Source organism: Corvus kubaryi, unplaced genomic scaffold (genome assembly GCF_017639235.1).
Source record: "Corvus kubaryi isolate FWS band 111438036 unplaced genomic scaffold, C.kubaryi_AGA036_p1.0 split3-73, whole genome shotgun sequence".
Classification (NCBI taxonomy): Eukaryota; Metazoa; Chordata; class Aves; order Passeriformes; family Corvidae; genus Corvus; species Corvus kubaryi.
This window is the reverse complement of record NW_024582091.1, coordinates 23,739,380-23,764,003: the sequence shown is the minus strand read 5'-3', so window position 1 is coordinate 23,764,003 and position 24,624 is coordinate 23,739,380. Positions and strand designations below refer to the sequence as shown.

The 24,624-nt window shown below is 42.1% G+C and overlaps 1 protein-coding gene across 1 annotated transcript in view; it reads left to right on the top strand.

Annotated features, from left to right (window-relative positions):
* Positions 1 to 9,073: 9,073 nt before the first annotated feature.
* Positions 9,074 to 24,624, top strand: part of LOC121659007 (prolyl endopeptidase) — a 92,229-nt gene continuing 76,678 nt past the window's right edge. The window contains exons 1-4 of the mRNA XM_042016683.1: positions 9,074 to 9,309; positions 10,605 to 10,679; positions 16,931 to 17,064; positions 21,253 to 21,383. Coding sequence (XP_041872617.1) covers positions 9,082 to 9,309; positions 10,605 to 10,679; positions 16,931 to 17,064; positions 21,253 to 21,383 — 568 coding nt within the window. The 5' untranslated portion in view covers positions 9,074 to 9,081. The remainder of the gene's footprint in view (positions 9,310 to 10,604; positions 10,680 to 16,930; positions 17,065 to 21,252; positions 21,384 to 24,624) is intronic.

Below are 24,624 nucleotides of genomic sequence, written 5' to 3'. Positions count from 1 at the left end.
TTCAGAGAGGGATTATTTACAGCACTAACATCAACAACATAACATCTAACATAATTAGAGATCAAAGAAAGTCTACCAGGCAAGCAAGACCCTTCTTGCAGAAGATGTGGTGTCCTAGTCTTTAATTCTTACTTTTCTCTCCTTTAGGTTTCTTTCCAAAGTACTTTTATTTCCTCTAGAATATTTAACTGTGGATAATTAAATAATTTTTGTAAAGGATCAAATAACCTGCAGTGGTTGTCTGTTGGTTCTACAGAAGCCAAACATCAGAAATGGCTGAAGAATATTGACTTCACATCCCACTACCTATGAGAGGAATGGGGCAAAGTGGAGCTAAATAACATCACTGTTATTTAGCACAAATGCTCGTTTAATTTTTTTTCTCAAGATTCATAAAGGGTTCTTCCGACCTGAGTAATTTCAGCAGTGCTTTGGAATAGTTGGTCTATGAAATTACAGAGCACAGGCCTTGTTTTACCTTGGCCCTGTCCTGTGCATTTTGATGACTCTCAGGCATGTGCAGAGTTTAGAGCAGAAGACATGCCAAGAGGCAAAAATAAATTAGATCAACTAGATGCAGTGAATTAGAGGGATTTTTTTTCTTCCCAAATGTGTCATACTTATTTCTGCAATTTCTCTGACTTGCTCCATGTTTTCTGGCTGTACTCAGGAACCTGTTCCAGGCACTGCAAAATATCTCCTCTGTCTAGACTGAATGCAAAGGGAGAACATCTAATAAAAATATTCAGAAGAGGAATTTATTTCCATGAAATTTGTCTTAATTTCTCCTTCTCCACATTTTCTATCAGAATTTGAAACCACAGGAACAGAAAACCTGAAAAAAAAAAACTTCGCAAAAATTTAATTAAAATTTCCAGGTGAAGAAAAATGTTTAACTTGTTCTAGTATGTACTGGATCCTTGAAATTCCTGCACAATTCTCCAAGAGAAGGAAATAACAAAATTCATGAAAGACATTCATTTTCAGTAATATTGTTGTAACTTGACAAACTCCAAATTCTTCTAAAAAAGTGACTATTTACTGAGTAAACCACATAGGGCTTCTGTACCAGCTCCACACTACATTAGAATGTATCTCTTGAAAAGTTTTGGTTGTAGGGTTTAAAATTAGTTATTAAAAGCTTTCCTTATCAACAAATCACATATTGGAACAGGAGAATAACATGTCCTCATTTTTCTCCAGCTTTCTGTGAGCTCCAAAGGGCTCTGTCCTTGGTCGGCTTCCCTCCTCCCACTGGAGAGGGCACTTCATCTCTGGGGAAGGTCAGCTATAAACACAAGCCCAACTGCTCACACTGATGACTCAAATCCACCTGTCTGCTCCCTTCTGTCCAAGCCCAAAGCCCAGCCTGCTTCTTTCTGAATGTCTCGCCATCGGCTCAAGCTCAGTATGGCTCACCATAGCTCTTAATCTGTCTTCTAAGCTCTCCTTGATACTGCTTTTTCCAGTCACTGTGGTTAACATCACTGGCTGCTCTGTTGCTTGGGCCTTGAGCTTGTCCAGTACCTTCAGTCTAGGACTCTCAAGGCTCTCTGTAAATTTTGATGCACAAAACTTCAAAGCTTTGACCTTCCTCATACTTCCACACAGCTAAAATTACCAGTCCAGCTTTCATCCTTTCACCACAAGATGCTTCTCCCTGATTTTGACAGAGCCCATTTCCTGCTTGTTCATCCATGCCCACAGCTGCAAGCAGGTTTCCCCTCTCCTCTCGTGTTCCCATCCATTCCCCTGACATCAAGCACAACATAATTCTCCTCCATGCAAATTGCAGCCATGTTGCCATCTTGGACAACCCATGGCACCAACTGTCATCACGCACTTGGGAAACTTTCACATCAGCAATGTCCTCTTTTTACATTGCTTTGCCAGTCAAGGTGAAGCTCTAAAACAAGGTGAAGCTGTAAAAACATACATAACTTTTCCATTATACACCTTCAACCTTTCCCCAGGAGCTTTCCTTTCTCACAGGCTGCAAAACACCAGATTGTGGGCATGCTGCAAGTGTTACATGCACAATGACCTGTAACATCATATGATTTTCCTCCACGTCTCTGAATATAAGCTACCTGTGGTTTTGTGTTCCTCACTTTGATTGAAAGCAGTAGATCATAAATGCATGGAGCATCTCTACCACCTGGCCACATGTGGAAAATGGCACAGTGAAGCCCTGGTCCACATCTGAATTACATAGAGTCTGCAGCACTAGAAATACAGAGGTTTAATATCCAGGATCATTGGCATGTGTTATTCAGTTTCAGGACTAGATTTGACTCACATTTAGAGAAGAGGCTAAAGTTATCCCTAAATGTTAAAAACATGAATTATAATTATTTAGCATCTACTGAAATCCAATGCCTTTCAGAAAAGGCACTTCTGGAATTTAATTTTTTTTCATTCTTCTTATTTTTGCCTTCATTATGGAATCGTAGTAGCAATATTTTAAATGAATTGTTATAGAGGGGGGCTAGAGCACCCACTGTGTGTGATAACCTTGCACAGTGTCCAATTTAGTTTGAATGTCAGATTCAGTGGTCACTGAATTGCATATGGCTTCTTTCTCTCTCTTTCCCAAGTATTGAGAGGTTCTTCTCAAAGGCACATGCAAGTCTCTCTTGGAAGCACATTTTCTAGTGCTCTGACTCCAAAGTTTATTCTTTCTGCAGGGATCTATAGTTTCTATATTTTTATAACCCAAACCAAATGTTTTCTGAGGCATAACAGAAAGTTTTATTTCTAAGCCATTTGAACACATGCATTCAAAATGTATTAAACATGGCTAGATGATGACTGCAGAGGAAGATATTTCTAGATGTGGAGTCTTTTAAAAGGAGCTAAAACTGTTTTCCTTTCCAAGAAAAATATATCAGATTCCCTATGTTTAGTGTATTTCAAATTGTGTCAACATGTCATAATCTGTTAACAGGAAGCTGCCTACTGGTTTGCTCACTGCCAAGACTAGGGGTGACATTCCTATGCTTTTGAAATCAATGACAAAACTTCCTTTGATTTTAATAGCCAGAAGATTTCATCCAAAGGAAGAAAATTTTTATCCTTACATTTTCAGAACAGAAAAGAATGAAAAGCCTTCTTCCAATTCATACTTATCTCCATTTTCAGATACTGCCATGTAAGAATTATTTATACTGTCATCCTTTTCTGTATGAAGATTATCTTAGTTGCTTTTGATGCTGAAGGCAGGAGTTAGCATATAAAGTATTTTTGCATACAATAACAACAACAACAAAAGATACTTTGGAAAGGCAAAAGCAAACACTGAAAATTAACACTTCTATTCAAATTTTACTAATATGGATTTGCTACATTTCCACACCAAAGAATTAATATCATTTCTTTATATAGAAAATGATATTTATAAAGATAGCTCTTTTTCCAGAGTGATGTTTGGTGGGAAAAGGTGGAGGAAGGGGTGATTCAAGATTCAGTGAAATAGGTGCGGGACAAAAGTAGACATGAAAACTTCTATTGACTTTGTTGGACTTTATGTCACACCCTTCTCCCCTGTTAAATACTGTGTAGCAAGAAAAGTTCAACTCCTAACTTTTCTTCTGCAAGAGCCTTCTTAAGAAGAATTTGGCAAAATACTTGAGCCATGAGTCCCAGTTGAATTGTATAAGATTAGGACTAATTTCCAGAAATGCTGAAGTAAGTAAAATCTAGGTGTCAGGAACACGGTGATTTGGTGCATAAGAAGGGACCAGACCTACAAACCTTGCAAACACTGAAGGTGTCTGTGAAAACTTAGTAAATGACCCAAGCACACCACATGCAGTGAGACCTGAGTATTGACTATCTATCCAGGGACACAAGGGCAGAGTTTTTACTATGTGATCTCTGGTTTTGGGCAAATCCTTCTTTTAATGGCAAATTATATGTTAAAATTTAATAACAATAAAAAAGAATCAATTAAAAAAAATCATCATCAGTCTTGTCTATGATTAGAATTTTGTTCATTCTTTGCCTCAGCTTTCCTTTGCACAAGGAAAAGGCGAACCTAAAACACCTTAACTTTCATCTATCTGAAAAAGTTCCTTCAAAGAAAAGTTATTTTGGATTGGATGTAGTTATGCTATGATCTGTGTGCTCATTCTCCTACATCAGTTTAGATATGTCAGTTTAGATATGTTGGTTTAGATTGCCCACCTGATAAAACACCTTTTAATACTACTTCGTAATTGCAATGCCATACTAATGCTTCATGGACATCACTACATCACCAAACTGGCTTCACAGCACCAGCAGCGTAAGCACACACAAGCACACCAATGCACAAGCCCAGGGCAGGCTAGAGGATGATTCTGCAGTGTGACACTGACTTCAACGCACCCATCCGGTCCCATGGCGTACTGAGAAATTTTCCACAATTAAATATTGTTGTGCTTGATTGCACATTCAAATATTGACCAGACCTGTGTCATGTAGAAGTTTCTGTGACTGAGATAATAAAAACCATATTTTATTATGTAAGCCACTTCATAATTCCGCTCAAAAATAATTTAAAAAATCCTTTAATTATCTATAAACAATATACAATGACCATAATTAATGTGTAGAGTAGATGAACATTTAGGAATCAAAGAATCACTGAAAATCAACAGGACTTAGGCTCTTGAGTCAGTGCTTCCAAAATAGAAACCCATCAGGGTAGACAATTTGAAAGTCACATTCCTCCGAAACTGGAGTTATTTGTACACCTCAGCACACGCTCATCGTAGCACAAGACTGAGGTTCTGCTGACACCTGTTGATAAACGTCTGAACAGCAGAACTGATGTCCCACGATTAAGTAAATGAAATAAAAAAACATGTATAAAAAACCAGGAGTAAAGGTACAAACATGTCTTCATTCTATAACAGAAAAGTTTCCAGTTATTGGTAAGTCATAATGCGAGTGAGGCTGGGGAAAGGGCAACAAGGGAAGGTAAAAACAAAATTTGCTGCTAGATTTTTTGTCAGATCTTCCCTGACCAAGACGATGAGTTCACTTCCTACTGAGTCAATATACTACTTGCAGTGAGTAATTGTGGAGATGCTGACTAAGCTGAAAGAGATTTGCTAATGACTGGATGATCAGCAGAATTATAATTAATATCAGCAGAGACCAGTATCTGTTTTGCAAATGATCAGAATCATGCTAACATGGGAGTGTGATAAGATGACAAAGACTACTGAGAGTTTTTTAAACTTTCTGTTTTAAATAGAGGAAGATAAATTTTTGCTTACTCAGCAATTTATCCTCAAAACACAGCAAATATCAAAGCTGAACTCTGCTGGTGTTGGTTAGGCCTAAGAAAAGGTAACATTTTAGTAGAAATTTGCTTACTGCAACAACACTATACAATTAAGAGGCTTCAAATTTTCAGTCACAGTACTGTCCTAATGTGAATCACTTTTAATTTCTTGCTAAGCAAACACACTGAAAAAGAGAGAAGATTGCTACACCTTTCATTATAAGGATTTCTGTTAGCAGACTGCACACTTCACTCTCTGTTGGGGAAGATGAAACAGGAAAGCCTTATAAATATGATTGCCTGACAAAAGATTTTGGGAATATGAAAACTATAAGCGACATCGAAATGAAAGCCACCTTTGAATTACCAAGTCTTAGTTACTGAACAACTGGAAAACAATGGTATGGCCGACTGAAGGTAATCCCCTCTTGATTGAACAATACCCTCTGCTTGCAGGCAGGTCCAAGGGTCAGAGCAGACCCTACTAGCTCAGCAGAAGGGGTCCAAAGCGTAGTTTTTAGAAGTTAAGATGTAACACTCTATGATAATATAAGAACTCTTATAGGCTGTATGTAAATGCTACAGGATTTGTATCTTGTATTAGATTGGTTAGTGACAATTAGAATATTCAGTACAGAAGATGATTTATTGTATTGTAACCAGGACTTCAGACACTCTTACTACACTCTCACTTCTACTTCTTCACTCTCATTCCTCTCTCACTCTCTCTCTCTCTCTTTACTTACCCGCTTACTCTCTTGCTCTCCTGGGCCTGCTCCGAGCTGAGTCTGGCAGCTCTAAGCAGTGCCCCTGTACCCACGCCCTTTGCAATAAACCACATGTTCCAAGATCTGACTTCAGAGATCTCTCGTCACCGTCCGTCCACATCCCGACCGTCCGACCCACCCCAAAGCTCCCGCAACTCTCATTTCTACAGGGGGTGCATGGTGTCAGATAAGAAAGACATGTTTTGGGCAGTGTTTTAGACACTATGTAAACCTGTATTAACTGCTTTTCTGATAAGAAAAGATCTGAGAGTGTAGATTTACTCCTTCTGCGGTTGTTCACTTCCTTCTCCCCCCCACTACCCCCAACAAACAGGGGAGAAATTTACAGTACAGAGAAAATTCACTTTCTGTCCCTAGTGCTCATCTTTGAAAGAAAATGACTGCTTGTAAAATTACAGGTCCAAAGATCTTATCTTGGACAACTTTGTACTTTGGTTTTTTTGTATATTCCCACCTTCTCTGTGTCTAGGAAGAATTGAAAGGTATTGTGACGGATAATTGCTGTGCTTACTGGATGCTTGCCAGCCCCTACAGGCATTACCCTGCCCTGCTCTGAGAGGGCTGCTGGAGCCTGAGGAACCACGGGCGCTGCCATGTGGAGCTGCGGAGCACCCGTGTGGTCAGGCCGCCCTCTCCCGCCAGCTCAGGGAGCTCCAGCCGTGCGGAGGAAGCGCAGCTGCCCAAAACTTTCACTACACCTCACATTGGCTGCTTTTACAGCATGAAGCTGATCTTCGGAGACGTTGTGGTAATGCCCAGGATATTGGGATGTTCAGCTGCTCAGTCAGAGGTATTCTCAAGCCTTGCTCGAGCTGCTAAACATTTAGTCATTCTGGACAAACATAAATGCATTCATCCCAGACAACACCATCAGGCTGAAAAAGACATTTTCATGAAGCAAACTGCAGCTCTGAATGAGATGCACGGCCGCTGCTGTCTATGAAATGAATTTGCAGTCGGCTGCCCAAAACTCCCAGACAAACTGTGCACATACAGCTTGTGTTGCACACTGGCAAGCCAAATGCTTGACAGAGGTATTGAGATAATAATTCTCCCTGTGATGCAAATTTGTGTGCACATACAATTCCGTCTGGGAAGCTTTAGACAGAAATAGCCTTGGCTTGCCAGTATCTACCTAAGCAAGTTGCTCAGACAATTAGCAAGCTTTTATCAGCATCGGGCATGTCATGGCATTGCCATTAACCTCCTTGCTGGTGGCATGTTCTTGAGCTCCAGAAGAAAACGGGTAGTTGTAATCAGCAGCTGCCCTGCTGCCTTGCAAAGGGAGAAGATTAACAAAGAAACACGGTAAGAAGGAAAAATGACCAGAAGAGAAGGGATGAGAGAAAAGAAGCTGCATAGGTGTTGTTTAGGATGTAAGCAAAGATGATGAACATGGTTATGTCACTTAGTGACCACTACGGGCCTGGAATATTTCATGTGTACACAACCCTCAGCCTCCACAGGATGTCCAATTAGAGATGGTAACTCTTTCCATTAAGTGAAGGCAATCAAGACACAGTTCTGAGCTCATAATCATAAAGGTTTGATGCCATTTCTAAAATGTTTAAGGTCACTGTCATTCCAGGTGGTTACTTTATTAATAACCATGAGCACTCTTTGGGCTGACCAGACCTTTAAAGACCACACACAAACCTCTGTGTCTCCAGCTGGTGCCATTAACCACACATACACACGAGTTTACTCTGGAAGAAGAGCTGCAGTGAAGTCCCCCAGGCTGACAGGACAGCTTGGCAAAAGCTGTGGGAAGCAGCTTCATTCGGAAGAAAAGCAGTTCAGCCATGTTGCCAAAACACCTCCTGTCCCCTTCATGCTTCCACTGTGCAGGAGGAGTACACCTGGTCTCTCCCTGGAGGAAAAATGTTTGCAAGTTTTCCGACCCAGGAAATCCTATTGTAAAATAAACACCCCATGGGTGACCCTGAAGTCATCCACTTGAAACTCCTTTACTGGGTGCCCTTTCATGCAGACTGGCTGCACAGGCCAGAGTCGGGGCTGGCGTGGGACTACACGCCCTGACACTGGGGGTGAGAGGCACAAGCACCAGCCAGCCGGGCTGGTGTTCTGGAGTGGCCATCTTCACTGGGACCAGGTGGCCAACTTGTCCTTTGCTTTTAGGGTGAAGGGGCGTCTCTGGAAACTTGCAGAGACATGTTCGATGGAAGTGCACTAAAGGTTTGAGTGGCCCAAGCCGGGTTTAGCCTGGAGAAGAGAAGGTTCAGGGGTGACCTTACCAGTCTTTACAATTCCCTGAAAGAAGGTTCTGTCCAGGTGAGGGTCAGTCTCTTCTCCCAGGCAACCAGAGACAGAACGAGGGGACATAGTCTTAAGCTGTGCTAGGGGAGGTTTAATTTGGACATCAGGAGGAGTTTCTTCACAGAAGGAGGTGATTAGACATTGGAATGGGCTGCCCAGGGAGGTGGTGGAGTCACCATCCCTGGAAGTGTTTAAGGAAAGACTGGATGTGGCACTTAGTGCCACGGTTTAGTTGACAAGGTGGTGTTCTGTCGCAGGTTGATGATCTCAGAGGTCTTTTCCAGCCTAATCGATTCTGTGATTCTGTGACCTGGCTTCGAGCTGCCTGAGCCACAGAATCAGAATCAAAGAATCAACCCCACCCAGGAAGCAGCTCTGTTTTCCGGTCAACATGGAGTGGAACTCTGCGAGCCAGACCCGAGCCTCTTCCTTCACCGTGTGCCAAGGCTGGGGAGCCGAGAGGAAAAATAATAAAAACCTGCGATTTTATTTTTTTTGCAAACGTTTACTATAAGTAGGATGGAACCCGGGTGGTGCCAGGTACACAACTCCGCTAGAGGAGGGTGACCAGGAGGGGGAGCAGAGACCAAGGGCGGCGGGGCGGCAGGGCCCACCCCTCAGCCGCCGCTCCCGCAGCCGCCGCCATCGCGCCCCGCCCCGCTGCCGTCTACCCGGCGGGGGCCTGCAGGGGGCGCTGCGCGGCGGCGCTGTGCTGGAGGCGCGGCGCCGGCAGAGGGCGGCCGTATGGCGCCGGCGCTCCGCCTGTGCCGCGCTGCGCGCCTGCTGCCGGCTGCTGCCGCCACGGCCCGAAACTCGGCCCCAGCCCCAGCCCCGCGGCCGCCTCCGCGCCTCGCCTCCTCCTCCTCTTTCTCCTCCGCCTGCTCCTCCTCCTCCTCTGCTTCCCACCGCTCTCCGCCGCAGCCCGCCATGCAGGCCTTCCAGTACCCCGAGGTGTACCGCGACGAGACCGCTGTGAGTACGGCGCTGACTGGGACAGCCCCCGGTGTGCGGCGGCCGCCGGGCCCGGGCGCGGGGCACCCGGCTCGCAATCCCCGCGGGGCCGCCTCGGGGCGGGGGCTGCTGCCTCGGCTCTCGGGGCTTTGTTCGGCTGCGGCCGCTGAACGCCCGGCGTGCTCCGTGCAGAGGCTCTGGGGTTTGTCACGCCCGCGGGCCGCGGCAGCTGCCGGGCGCTTGTTAGGGCGGGATTCGGGCCCTGGCGCCGGTGCTTCCGGGCACGTCCCGCGTGTGCGGGGCCGGGAGCCGGTCTGGGGCGGGCGGCGGCACCGGGGGTGCAGGAGCAGCGGCCGCACGGCGCATCCCGGAGCTTCGGTACCGCGGCTTGTGTCAGGGAAACCCAGGCCTCCGCCCGGGCTGCAGCAGCGTCAGCAAAGGAACAAATAGTCTATTTGTGTAGGATGGCACGTCTGTAACATAGTCCCATCTCCCTGTGTTCCCGCCGTACCTGGATGCGCACGGGATTACGGTGTAGGTTTGGTTAAAATGGGTTCGATTTTCTTTCCCTTCCTCTGTGCATTGGACACCGGCCGGGGAAATATTTACATTGCATTTAAACGAAAATGTTTGCCGATATGAGCCACAGCTGGAAAAAATCCTGAAGCATTTACTTTCGTAGTTGACTGAAAGGCTGACCTGTGCAAGCCCTAGCAGCAGATATCTAATCCTTTTTTGTGTATTGGAGGAAGAAAGAAGGTAAATTCAACCACGTGGGTTAATCTTTTGTGGCTTGTTTGTTTTGTTTGTTGTTTTGGGGGGGTGGGCTTTTGATTTTTTTTAAAAAATTACTATTTATATCTATACACATTATGCACGTATTTGTGGGCAAGAGTAGTGGGGAGGGCTAAACCAGAGACCGTTTGTGTAACCAGGAACCATATTTTGGGTACACCCCGTAATGAGGTTTTATAATTTGGCTTGAAAACCTTAGGGATCTTGATTTGGTTGGTGGGGTTTCGTTTTTGCCTACTAATCTATCCCGTGGAAGGAATTTATGTGCATTTCACCATTTTTCTGGTGCTCTGTGCTTTTCTCTGAGGACTACTCTGCTGCTGTGATGCCTTCAGCAAAGAATGGTAATATTAGTAACTCACCTGAGAGCAATGTGTTGGTTCTCTCTTTCTTTGCTCCTTAGCACTGTATGGTTTTGTGAAATTCCAAATGCCCTTCATCATGCTGACTGTCATTGCTTGATAGATAGAGTTTGCTTGTGTGCATGTCTTTTTTAAAATTATTGTCTTTTATAAATTCAGGTGTCGGATTACCATGGATGTAAAATCAGTGATCCATACTGCTGGCTTGAAGATCCTGATAGCGAACAGACAAAGGTAACCTTTCTTTGCATGGGAATGGCTGTTTTCACATGGTTCTCTTCTATAGACCAGGCGCATTGGTACTCTGCTTTTGAAGAACCTGCCAATATTTTTTTGAAAACTTACATAGTGAATGAAGGTGTACATCATGTGATATCCCATTACACCAGCAATGCCATTATTTTGTCCCTATGTTTTAATGGGAGAAAGGTTGGATGGGGCTTTGAGCACCCTGGTATACTGGCAAATGTCCCAGCCCATGGCAGGGGCGTTGAACTAAATGATCTTCAAGGTCCTTTCCTACCCAGACCATTCCATGGTTCTGTGAAAGTCCGGAACACTTTGTATAACTTAGATCACAGAATTTGCAAAACTAAACCCTTGTTTATCTTGAACCCATTTTTCTTGGCCGGTTTGAATGTTCAAGGTGGTGGTGTCATACTGAAGAGAAACACTTAAATTTTAGGGTGCTTTGTCCACTGTCTTAAGTACATCTAAAATCTAAAATTGCCATAATAAAATAGTTAGGAAAGGGTAGAAGGAAAGCTTCTTTGGCTTGCTTTCTTCAAAAACTGACAAAGTGTGTGAGTGCATTTTTTAAAACTAATTTTTAAAGGCAAAACCAAAAACATTTTCCTCCTGAAGTTAGGCTTTGTTAGTGTATGTTATTACAGAGTGCAGGTGTGCAGTGTTTTCAGCCTGCAGTGTGGTATAGTGAGAATGTGCTGCTGGAACCAGTCTTTCACTGAGAGAGAATCATGTTAAATAATGTCTGTGAGCCAGTTGCTTTGATATTCATGGCATGGGGGGTTGGAGGGATGATGGCCAGAAAGTGGTAGGTGACAGTGTGGAGGGAGGGGGTTTCCTCTGCAATGGCTACTGACTTAGTGACAATTGTAGCTCCAGATCTGAAACACTGGCATCTACCCAGCATGCATGATTGTGTCAGGAAGTTGATGAAGGGCAGGATCTCCTTTCAAAAATATCCAACAGTGTGGCTTTCCATTAGTGAGATTCCTTCTAGCGTCTTCTGCGTATATGCTTACCTTATACATTTTCATGAGCCTGAGGCTGGTCAAATAGAACTTACAGTAACTGACAAGAGCAAGATAAAATGTGTACAGTTAGGAACTGTTTCCCTACTTGCAAATCTGTCAGCATATATAAATACTCATGTGGATTAAAAAGGTTGATTTGGGATCAGGTTTTAGTGAAAAACTCTGCCATGGACATTAATATTGAAAATGAGATATTTAGAAAGCTGGGAGAATACTGATTTTTTAATTCTGATATCTTTAAGAAACAGTAAACACAGGATAATTTTGTGCCAAATTGAGATGGATGTATGTGTGGTTGTCTTCCTTTTCGAGATGCCCTACAGACACTTTACTAAAGTGTTTTTTGGGATCCTGTAAAAGATTAGGGATTGAGAAGATACAAAGACCTGATTTCTTGTGTCCCTGTATTCAATACTATAGCCACATACTGTGAACAGGTTGGGTGAGAACAGTTGGAGGACAGTGAATCACATTCTCCAGAGCTTGTAGTTTATACAGGAGGCAGAATAAGGAATAGGGAATTACAACATCCTCTCAAAAATGCAGCAGCCCAGACACAAGTTGTCATATTGGTGGAATGAAGGTCTTGTTATATCTTACTTGCCTACACTGGAAAAACCACACACCTTGGCAGAATTTTGCTGTGCAGTAGTAGTATGACAAAAGGAGTGGAAAGAGTTCCTGTGTAAGTAAGTATGCAAGTATATAATTTTATTCCAAAGTTTCAGGAGTTATTGGACAAAGGGAATTAAAGTATTTTGCTGGTTTACCTCTTTCGTAGAAGAGGTCAGAAAAAATGCTGTCAAATAGATACACAAATATGTTGGGATTCTGCTTTTCTAGGTGTAGCAGGAATAGACATGTCAAACATTGGTGCTCTCACAGAAAATAAATGAGTAGGCTTCACTTAATTTCTGTATTGAGTCAGCAGAGCATAAAGTTTGCTATTCCCCGAAGCATGGAGAAAGAAGCAAAGGTGTGTGAGATTGGTTTTAACTCTGAAACGTCCATGGTGCTTTCACCTGATATCCACTGTAGAGCTAAAGGGACTGAGATGAAGGAAATTGCCCACAACAGCTATGAGTATAAAAAATTATTTTTATTTTCTGTGACTAGTCCAAATGATTATGTGGACTCTTGATAGCTAGCAGTTTACAAACAGTGAACATAGAAGGGTGGAATTTTTTTTTGTAATTGGCTTAATCAGGTTTTTTTGCAGTGAGAGTAGAGTGCAAGATGGTGCTGTACCTGACCCAGTATAATTTGCAGGTTTCCATTAAGTTAAGTGGTTGTGTGGTTTTTCTCTGCCTTCCCTCCCCTTCTTGCACTGATACGAATGCTTCCGTCCCTCCCTTGCATGGGTATAACCATCACAAGGTGATGTTCTGGGAGCGAACATGTTTGTGGATTAGTTTTCTATTGACATATGTGCTTAATCTAGGTCACCCAAAGGCCACATGATAGTTGGATCTAAGATGGTCCAAGAATGGGATCTTTCCTTTTCTAGCCACCCACAGTCTACTTTTAATTAGGTGAAAGTCAAATTTAGAAATTTTTCAGCCAGGTCACAGCGATGGTCTTATGTATGCAGTGCATGTATCTTCTACAGAAAAGGTTATTGAAATCTGCAGATGGCTAAGCAGATCCAATGCACAGTCTCAGAGCTAATAAAGCCACTCATGAAGTCACATCTTCAATATCTTGTGGAAAAGCTGTTGTTCAAGAAGTGTGCACTTCCATATTCACAATCTATGTGCTTTACTGTATCACCTTTTTTTTTCCCGTGTGTGCTTGGTTGGAGCAGTCAAGGGCAGCTATGAGCAAACAAACTCCCTTCTCCAGATATGTAAATTAAAATGAACCCCTGTTCAGATGGGGAAGTTCCTGTCTCACTTTGGGGAAGGGAAGTGCAGAATGTGAGTTCATGCTCTGCTGCAGTTTGGCCATTGACTTCTAAAACCAATTGAGGAAACATCCCCAGCATAGCTGAAATGTGCTACACAGGTGAAACACTTCTGGTAATGACATAAACCACAAACTGCAAAACCACACTTTCACTGTTGTCTTGGCTTTGGACTTTCAGCTTCTTGGTTTGTTTTAACGCTTTGTGGGAAATAAGCTCTTTTTTAGACAACAGCAAAGTCTTTTGCTGCTATGTCAGTCATATACAGTACCTTAACTCACTGACAGTGTAGGCAGTAATGCTGAGCTTGTTCCAGACATGAGGGATGGACAAGTGATGAAAAAGCAGGGATCGTGTGGGGTTGGGTTGTACTGTTCTGAACATGTGTATATTTGAATTAGGACTAGAACTGAAACTCTCAAATCTACAATTAAATGGATTTGGAGTTATAATAGAGTAGTGTTTTGTTCATGTTTTGGTAAGTCTTCCGATTGTACTTTGAATATTTATTTGTTAAACACTAAAAGACTAAATGCTAAGGGGCAAGTCACAAGAAGTTTGATTAATTTTATTTTGTATTTTGTAATACTTAGGTATGTGCTCTCTTGTAAGAGTTGCACTGAACTATGCTTGACTGAATATATATATATAAACTGTAAATACTTTTCAGACTAATAATAAAAACTGGTAATGTTGAAACAGTTTCTATTCTGAGACTTTCTTGGAAAGTGTACTGTCATACTGTCAGTGGAATAGTTATCTTGACAGAGTAGCTTAGTAGAATGTGGAAAGCTGATAGGTTGTAAAAAAGCATGGTTAAAAAGAATTTGTGGTGTGTGTTTCTTAGATGAAATTTAGTTAAACAATTTGTTTAAAATAACAACTGGCCTATGTAAGTAATGGCCAGACACTTCAGCCTCAAGTAGGTCATCTCTACTCTTAGTACAATGCTTCAGAAATTGTTTTGTTTTTCAAATTACCTTATTTTCCAAAATAGCCATAAGGAGTTGCCTTACTTGAACCCTTATTCTGTCCTTTCTTCTGTTAGCAAAGTCTTGGGTGGGTTGTCCTGGTTCAAGGCTTATGATACGTTGTCAGATGGAGGTATCTATAGGTACAATAAAAATCTTTCTCTCTCGGTTCATGAAGGTGTATGGTTACTGTTAGCCCTGTAGCCTGGGTAGCATCTGTTTAGCTCAGTGTGGTAGATGAAGTTGTTTACTGTGAGAGTTTCTGCTGACATATGTTCCTGTACTTTACCTGGAGCAACATTTCAATTATGTATTGCTTTTTAAACATGAGTGCAACCTTATGCCCAGAAGTGTGGAAACAGAAAGTTTCCAGACTGGACTGTATTCTTCTCTGTAAAACTCTTTGAAAAATCTGTAATTCCTTCCTCCTTTTTCATACAGCACTGGCATTCCTTTTACAATTAATTTTGGAACCTTTAGTGTATAGTAATTGGAAATGAGAAAAATCTATTAAGCTCCTGAAAGCAAAATTACTAGTGATACAGTTGTGACTGTAATAGCTAGTATGTAAGCATGCTCTTGTGCAACAAATGCTTGTAAGGAAAAGTCTGTGTTTCTTCTTTGAATATCACTAATGAAAGCAGATGTGGTAAGATGTGTCTGTGCAGTTAAAAGTGAGTAACAAACAGTTCCAGTATACCCTTGCAGCAATGTTGCCATTTTGGTCCTGTTATTGACGGATGAAACTAAGATGTGTGCCAGTTTCTGTTCACTACATGCAACTGGAAAGTGCTTTTGCCCGTTCAGTACACTGCATGGTGATGGTCTTACACATGTTTTTATAAGCCATCGTTTTCCTGTAGATGTCACAGCACTGGGACAAGTTAGTTTATTTGTGTGGGATCCACTGTCCAGATTTTTGTGTATGTGGTCTTTGAAATTCATGTGTTTCCATTTAGAGAAAACCAATTCAGATACACATAATTCTTGGGGAGATTTGATTAAGTTCTTTCACCATCTGATGGGGGGACGGTTATAGCAGTAGAACATGGTGGCCGCTTGGCTTACCTCTGGGATGTGCTATGCACATATTAATTCTTCTCCTGAAGAATTAATATGTGACAAAACACTGATAGCAGCTGGTAAGTGTGTGCCAGGTACTCTGTCTGTACAGCAGCTGGCTTTTCTGAAGGTCTGTGAAGCACAAGTTGTGCAATGTGGATTGTAGCCCTGCTATTCCTGTGGGTCATGCCCTGCAATGAAGTGTAACTCAGATGTTAAAATGCATTGATCTGATTGCTGTGTGACAGATTCAGGACAGGTAGAAACAACAGGCTCTTTCAAACCCTCTTCTGGGAAAGAGCCCTGTGTAAGCAAGAGATGAGTGGACAGGATTTCGTGCTGAAGGTGAGTGGCTGGAGTCCAAGGGTGACACTGCAGCTGCCACTGTGGCATTTGGCTGTGAGTTACAGCCATACACAGTGTCCTGTCCTACCTGCTTCATGTTAGAGACAGAAAAGCCTGCCCATCTGCTTGTTAGCAGCTGTGATTCACCCTAAGATGCTTAGGTATTAATTTTATGTTAATGTACCATGCTATAAATAGGGATGATGAAACACCAACAGAGCACCAGGTTTTCCATGCATGCAATGAACAACTGGAGTGGTAATGGTTTTGATCCCTGTCCTTAAGTGTTTGTGACAGGGAGCTGGAGTGTTTTAAAGAAAACAGACTTCCCAAAGTTTTCAGAGATTAGGTATTTTTTTCCTAAGAACTGATCTGTGAACAGTACTTCGGGCTTCTCATGAAATATTCGCTGGGAGTAATTGTGTGTGTTATGTTAATAATATGAACAGATCATGCACATGACATTTTGTGCCATCTTAAAACCTTTCCCAGCTCCTGAAATAATAGTGCAGTCTGTGGGCAATATTTGTCATTTAGGCAAATACGGGGAGAGATTTTTAAAAGCATGGTGTTCTTTTTGGGGTTGTTACTTCGGGTTTTGGGGGTTTTTGTTTGTTTGCTTAGGGTTTCTTTGGTTGTTGTGGTTTTGTTTTGGGTTTTTGGGGTATTTTAAGGGGAAAGGCAGGAAGGTCTTGTCCTTGGCTGGTTACCCCAGTGTATGCCCTGGAGAGTCATTATTCAATATATAAGTTGAGTCTTATTAAAGAACTGTAGCATAATGCAAATAAGCACGTAGGATGCTTCATGTGTGACACTGCATAATCTATATGGGGGAAAGATGACTGTGATGCATTCTTCTGAAAATGTTTTCTGTAGAAAATACGCATTTCTGCTTGAATTCAAATTTTTTTGATTGTTTTCTTTCAGGCATTTGTGGAGGCTCAGAACAAGCTCACAGTACCCTTTCTTGAGCAGTGTCCTGTCAGAGGACTGTTCAAGGAACGAATGACTGAGCTCTATGATTATCCCAAGTACAGCTGCCACTTCAAGAAAGGAAAAAGGTATGTGAGGAATGTCTTTTTAGGTTGTGATGAATGTGAAGCAAGTCAGAGGCAATTTCTAATTAGGAAAACAAGTTATAAATTGTATTTATTTCTTTATAGTTGGGAAGTAGGAAAACTAAGCCAATGTTAACATGTGATTGCATGATGGAGAGCCCAAGGTGCTTGTCTCTCTCCAGTTTCCAGTCATATTATCTTCTTCTTTTGTTGTCTTTTCTTTCTATAGGAAGAATAATAATTTGTGAGCTTATCAGAACTCAGATTTTGTAGAATAATTGTTATGAAGGTAAAGCTTTGAGGAGTTCCTTTCAGAAAAGCTTGGTCACTGTTAGTATAGTTATAGGCACATCATCTGAAAACAGCATAACCTCTCGTGCATTTTGTTCCACATATTTGCTAGAACACTGCTCTTATGTTGGTCATTCTTTGAGCAGCTAGTGGGCTTTTTTTGTCTAGTCATAGCCAGTGAAAAGCAGTAGGAATTCCCTTGTGAAAAACTGTTCCTGTAGCTGCAGGGGATAAGGGAAAAATCATTTGAAGGACTTAAAGCAACTGATGCAAAAAGATCTGTCTTTGTAGAAATAAAGAAATCCTGCTATATTCCAGTGCCTAGCCTACTTACATCCCTGTTTTAATCTGTGGCTAGGTCAAGATGTGGTGTTTCTGTGTCTTACTCAAGGTCTGGAGACTGCAGCTGCTACTGAATTTTATGTGATCTCTTTTAGAAACACCAGAAAGCTTCTAGAGAAAGGAAGTAAAGGGGTGAAACTGCTTATTAACTTAATAACATCTAGAGATTGTTTTAGCAATTGAAAAAGGGGTAGTGCAAGCAACCAGCCACTCTTAATCACAGGAAACACAGAGAATCTTTTTCAATATTTTCAATTTGTTTGATCCGTGTTGAGTGGGCACCCAGATATGCCAGCTATGTGTTCACCATCATCCACAGATGATGAGAAAGAGCAGAGGATATCTTGTTGCCTTAAGATTTTTACACAGATATTGAGAGGGATTTGTTTTAGTGATCTGTGCTGTGAGGAAGGCACAGATACTTGTTACTATGGGAGGGAAATTCTGTACTGTATGGGATTTTGTGAAGCTATATGGCAGGGAGTGAACCCAAACTGTTTGTGGATTTAATGTGGATTTAAATTGTCATGGATGTGGCACAGCATGTCAGTGTATAGAGGTGTGAGGTTTAAGCTCAGAAGCAGTGGAGCTGTTTAGGACAGTGCTGCATCTGGGGATGTATGCCTTATTGAGTGAGTCAGGCAAAGCTTGTTAGTTTGTATGTGATGCTCCTGCAGATGTAGCAGGTGACCAGGTCTGGTCAGTGACTGCTCTGGATTCTCTGACCCATTCTCCCTGCGCAGTGCAAACATGCCTGGGTGTCAGTACCTTCAGTGCTATTAAGGCTTAATGTTGCAGAAGTGCTCATGGCAGTGATAAATACAGTCTCTGCTAAGAGATACAAGTTCTTAATTTGATGCAGCTGACTGTCCTGCCAGGAGCTTAATGTGCTTGTAATTTATGACACTTTACATTGATTTTAATAGATGTCTCTTTAGTCTTTCTGAGTGATATTCCTTCTTGGCATGTCCTGGACTTAAATCAGAGCAGTTCAAAAATAATACAGAAAAGCCCTATATTGTGGTGTTTGAGGTGATCAAGAGGTCTCTACCAAGTTAAGTAACACTAAGTAAGGTGTGGGGGAAGGAACTATTCTATTTCAAGAATTTTCTAAACTTCCCATGACACTTAAAAATTCTTAAATTTAACTACTCTGGTTTCCGGATGAAGAACAGCTGCTAAAGGACAGTGTGTGAAGAGTTGTTCTGTAGAGGCTGCAGAAAGGGAGGGTGCCCAGGGAGGTGCTGTGTTTGTCTCATTGTTTGACCTTTGCTTCCCAGCTTGTTGCCCAGCATTGCAGAGGTGAAATTGGCAAGAAAATGCATGGTCAAATGGAAAATTACTTTTCTTTTTCTTCTATTTTTTTAAATCTTTCAGTTTAGCACTTGCTGAACATTTTTGTTATTACTTTTAAGGTATTACTATATTGTTATTGTACATAATATATATAAAATATTTTATATATATATATAAAAATATATTGTAATAGTAATGTATTACTGATATTGTTAACAAGGCCTTTGTGAGTGTATTTTCCCCTTATGGCTTTACCATATGTAGTGGCTTGGTCCAAAATACTCATTACTGTTTATCTTCTGTGAGATAAGAATTAGGAGAAATGCAAAGCAGGCACCAAACTTGAAAGAATATAAAGAAGTTTATTAACAGACCTAAAAGAAGAAAAAAAATTATACCACCTTCAGAACTCTCCTCCTCCCCCCACCTTCCTCCCTTCTCCCACTGACAATGTAAAAAGACAACCCTTAAGATGTTCAGTCTGTTTACCACTTCCATAATAACCTTGTTCAGTCCATTTAGAAAGAGAAGTCTCTTCTTGCTCATGCTATGAAAACATTATCACAACGAGACAGCCGCCCACTTCCAAATATTGTTCAGTCCATTTAGGAAGAGGAGTCTCTCTGCTCGCATGTGAGCCCCTTCCCCCAACTTGAAGCTTTTCCCGCAACTGCTTTCGAGAGTCCACTCTTGAAGTTTTTTGGGGTACAATTTTAAGGTTGAGCCATTCAGAAACAAAAACAGAGGCCCTTCTCCTTCCCTGGGAGCAAAGGGTCTTCCTCATCTTCATTGTTAGGACTATCTCTGGGAGCATCTCTAGGAACTGAGGTTTTCTCCTTTCCCATTTGGAGCAAAAGTCCTCATCGCTTCCATCTCTCCCTGTCCAAACTTCTCATGAAATTACAGCTGCATCAGCATCTGCCTATCTCAGCGCAGGTGCTTTTGCTAACAAGCACGAGTTGACCACTCCACCCCCCCATATCTTCATGGAATTACAACGGGATACTCTGATATATCATAGCTTCACAACAGAATTTCAGCTTTAAGCATCTCCTCTCTCTCTTCCCTCAGGTTTTCAGCTCTTCACAGCAATAAAAAGGGTTAATCTCACCTCGGCCTTGCAGCTTTGCAGCTGGAATGTTGAATTTTTCTTATCGAAGTGGAGAGGGGGGAGAGCCGAGCCACTCCGGCTGCCCAAGACACGGCAGTGGGGGGGGTTCCACGGCTGGAACAGGTCCATGGCTCCAGGATGGCCGTGGCCTGGCCCGGCCTGGCCCAAGCAGGGCCTGGGCTGGGCCCCCTGGCCCCCACACGGGGCCTGCAGCCACCTGTCCCAGCACTGGAAACGAGAGAGCCTGGGGGGGAGTTTGTCTATTCTTAAGTGTGCATCACAGAGGTGGTCGCAACTTTAAGTGGCTTAAAGAATTGTCCATATTCAAACTGGCCAGCTGATAGGTTCTGTCAGGTCCCAGAGGAAGCTGTAAGGACATCCCTTCCGGGACTATGCTTGCTAACCTATGACACCATGTTTGTACCCAAGTTTGTACCCAAGTACTGGTCAGTCTTAGGGAATATATGTACTGATTTTGAGGTTTGAACATTGCTTCATAAATTCCCCTGTTCCCCCAGGTGAAGCTGCTGTCTGGTTTGTTAAGTCACATGTTTGTGTAGTAAAGTTCTATGAAGGAAGAAAAATGTAGTACCTCTGACTTGCATAGAATATGGGTGTTAATTTCTTTGAGATCTGTAGTGTCTTAGGATGGGAAGAGTATCACTCACTAAAGGCAACTCTGTAGTTGTCTGTTCTGCAACTTTTTCAAACGCATCTTTAGGGGCATTGGTAAATACAAATGAAACAGTTTTCATTCTGTTTCATTTGAACATAAGTCTGTCACTCAGTATGGGTTGAAAGCAGCTATATGAATGACAAACCTGAGAACATAAGGGATGGGAACCTGTGCCAGTACTTGTAACAGAGAAATGCTGCAGCTGCCAGAAATGTTTAACATAGACAGTTATGTGGAGTTTATAGTATACTTAGAATTCTTTGAAATGCACTGTGGCAAATGCAGCTTTTATTTTTAAAGGATATTTTGGATGCATCCTAGCCATGATTCCTACTCTGATGTGAAACTTCTGTTTCCCTAACATATTCATCTGTCTTTTATTCACTTCATGACAATCTCATACAAGTTTTTTGTGCTTGCCTAACTGAGAATCAGAGTTCTTCCTACTTAATTTTTCCCTCTTGTGTTCTTTTAGGTATTTTCACTTCTACAATACAGGGCTCCAGAATCAGCGAGTTTTATATGTACAAGACTCCTTGGATGCTGATGCCAAAGTTTTTCTCGATCCAAATAAGCTTTCTGATGATGGCACTGTGGCCTTACGAGGTTAGTGAGACAGCAGTTCCTGCTGAGTAAGTCTCAGTCTTCAGCAGAAGTTGAAAATTTAATCAAAGTAATCACAATAGCTGTGTGTGGGTTTGTATGGTGTTTTAGAAGAACACTTCTAAATCTACATTGTATCCACAATTAACTTGGTTCAGTTTCCCAGTGCTTTTTTTCACAACAGGTTTCCGATGGAATATGAGCAGCTCTTGAAGCTGTCCATAGCAAGGACAAAAAGTTTATGTATTTATATTGATTAGTTCCCTTGAAGTTGTATTTTGCATCTTTAACACAAGCCAGCAAGTTAGAGACTGTGAAGGAACATGGCATTAACTTTTATGATCACAAAATTGTTGGTGTTCACTAGGACTGTAACTTCTCTTAGCTGTCCATTTTCACACTCCCTAGTTGCTGATTTGTAGAAGCAGACTCTGGGACCTAAAAGTCCTCTAAGTCTGTTCAAGGACAGTTAATAAAAACAGAGGACAGAATTAGTGAATGTTTCTCTAAGAGTGACCTAGTTGAAAAGAATCAATATGGCTTTTTTTATTGAGAAGTCCTGCCTTAATCTGTGGATATTGGATTCATATAATCTATGTATTTCTAGAAGACTTATGGCATAGTTTCCTTCCAAATGCACTTAGAAAACCAACAGCTGTGTAACAAGAGGGAGAACTCCTGGTATTGATAAATAATTGGTTTAAGGGCAAGGAAAGGAAGAACTGATGGGCTGTCAAATGGAAATCGCCAGAAAAGCCTTGTCAGGGACTATGCTAGGACTTGCAGTGTTCAGTATGCTGCTACATACTGGAAAAAGGAGTGAGTAGTGAGGTAGCAGAGCTTGGTGACAATACAAAGTTACTCCAGGCTGAAGAATGACTGAAGAGCTGCAGGAAGACCTTAATAATAATAAGTGGGCAATAAATTAACGGGTAAAAGTCTCTGTGCAGATAAATTAAGTGATGCACAGGGGACAAACAATCCTAACCTCATTTATGGAGGAATGGATGGAGCAAACTCTTGAGCTCACCATAACCTCTTGGGAACAATGCTTGGAGTGTAATACATGAAAATGTCAACTTGGTTCTTGGTAGAAGCGAAACGAGCACACCAAATATCAATTTATTTATAAGGAAGAAATTTCTCCCCGGAAGTGTTCAAGAAACAACTCAGTGTGGCACTCAATGCTGTGATTTAGTTGACAAGGTGGTGGTTGGTCAAAGGTTGAAGTCTATGATCTTGAAGCTCTTTTCCTACCTTTATGATTCCATGAAATAAAGAACAAAACAGGAGACACTGTTAGATTAGTAACCCAGGAGTTTATACTGTGCCATTGAATACTAAATCAAGTCCCAGTCTCCTCAGCTCAAAAGGGGCTCTGAACTGCAGTTTGGAGGAGGGCAGTAGGAACAATCAAGGGAAGAAACGGAGTGTGCCTGGATTAATCAGCTTGGAAAAGGGACAATTTAGCAAAGATATTAGAGGTCTGCAGAATCATTTGTGGCATGCAATAGGATGGAGAGAAGGAATAAGGGCTAATTAGTCATTTTTTCTGTTAGAAGAATGAGGGAATATCAAATGAAAGCAGTGGGAGTCAGGCCCAAAGCAAACAGAAGAAGGTGATTGTTTATGCTTCAAGAAGTAGATCTGTAGAATCCCTTAGCAGTGGATGGTGGTGGTGGAAAAAGGCAAGCTGGACATAATCAAGGAGAAGGGAAGCATTGAGGAGTATTAGCCAACTACTGCATGGAAAAGTCTGCTAAACTAAAAATGGTTGGAGGTGGTAAGAATATTTGAGGGAAATATTACATGTGCTTGCATTGTTCTCGCATTTATTCCTGTATTTTGTTCTTATTGTGCTTGCATTTGCGGTATCAACACAGGCTGGGGAATGAAGAGACTGAGAGCATCCTTGCTAACAAGGACTCAGGGGTGCTGGTGGATGAGAGGCTGGACACAAACCAGCAGTGTGTGCTTGCAGCCCAGAAAGCCAATTTAATCCTGGGCTGCATCCAAAGCAGCATGGCCAGCAGGGTGAGGGACGGGATTCTGCCCCTCTGCTGGGCTCATGTGAGACTCTCCCTGGAGTACTGCATCCAAATATGGGCCCTTGGAGGGAGTCCAGAGGAGGGCCATGAAGAAGATTAGAGGGCTGGAGCACCTCTTCTATGATGAAGAGCTGAGAGAGTTGAGATTATTCAGCCTGGAAAAGCGAAAGCTGTGGGATGACCCTATAGTAGCTTTCCTGTACCTAAAGGGCGCCTACAAGAAAGCTGGAGAGGGACTTTTTACAAGGGCATGAAGTGGTAGGACAAGGGGGAATGGCTTTAAACTGAAAGAGAATAGGTTTAGATTAGCTATTACAAAAAACTTCTTTACTGTGAAGGTAGTGAGGTTCTGGAACAGGTTGCCCAAAGAAGTTGTGGATACCCCATCACTGGAGGCCAGGATGGACAGAGCTTTGGGCACCCTTTGTCTAGCAGAAGGTGTTCCTGTCTACAGCAGGAGCGTAGGAACTAAATGATCTTTAAGATCCATTCCAATCCAATGGCTATATGGTTGTTCCATATGGTTCCATATGGTTGATACAATGATTATATGGTTGTTCTTAGTTGTGTAGGCACCACATTGTGGTTACTCCTGAGGACAGCTAGGTGGAATTGTGTTCTGAATCAGAATGGCCACTCTTATGTTCTTATGGGGGAGAATATATTGGTGTGGCACAGTGGTGCCTCTCAAAACTACCGTATCTATGAAATGCAACATTTTCTTGTAGAGAAATGGCTGAGTGAACAGGGACATGTATACGTGCACAATCCAAGCTACATTAGTGAACTGTCCTTGACTAGGGAAAAAAAGAGACGAGCAATGCTGATGTGGCAAGCCGACAGGATGTTGCGGAGGGGGATGCTGACCATAGAAAGAGAAAGCCTTATGTTAGTTGTGTGCATATTAATCTGTAACCAATCTGTAACCAATTGCTTGCTATTAAAGGCCGTGTGAACAGTAGCTGTAACCCAATAGTATGGAGCTTGCTTATGCGTGCTTGGGGAATTAGGGTATAACTATGGGTCTGACACTAGAATGAACGGAGTTCCATCATATCTCTATGAGAAGCGTGGTTCATCCCGGCAGATCTCTGGCTATTTTTTCTTAGGTCGTTTTTTGGTAGATACTTTCAGGTCTGTACAGGCCTGTGATAATTCGGTCTCTTCACCTGACTTGATTTGCAAGCATGAATTTG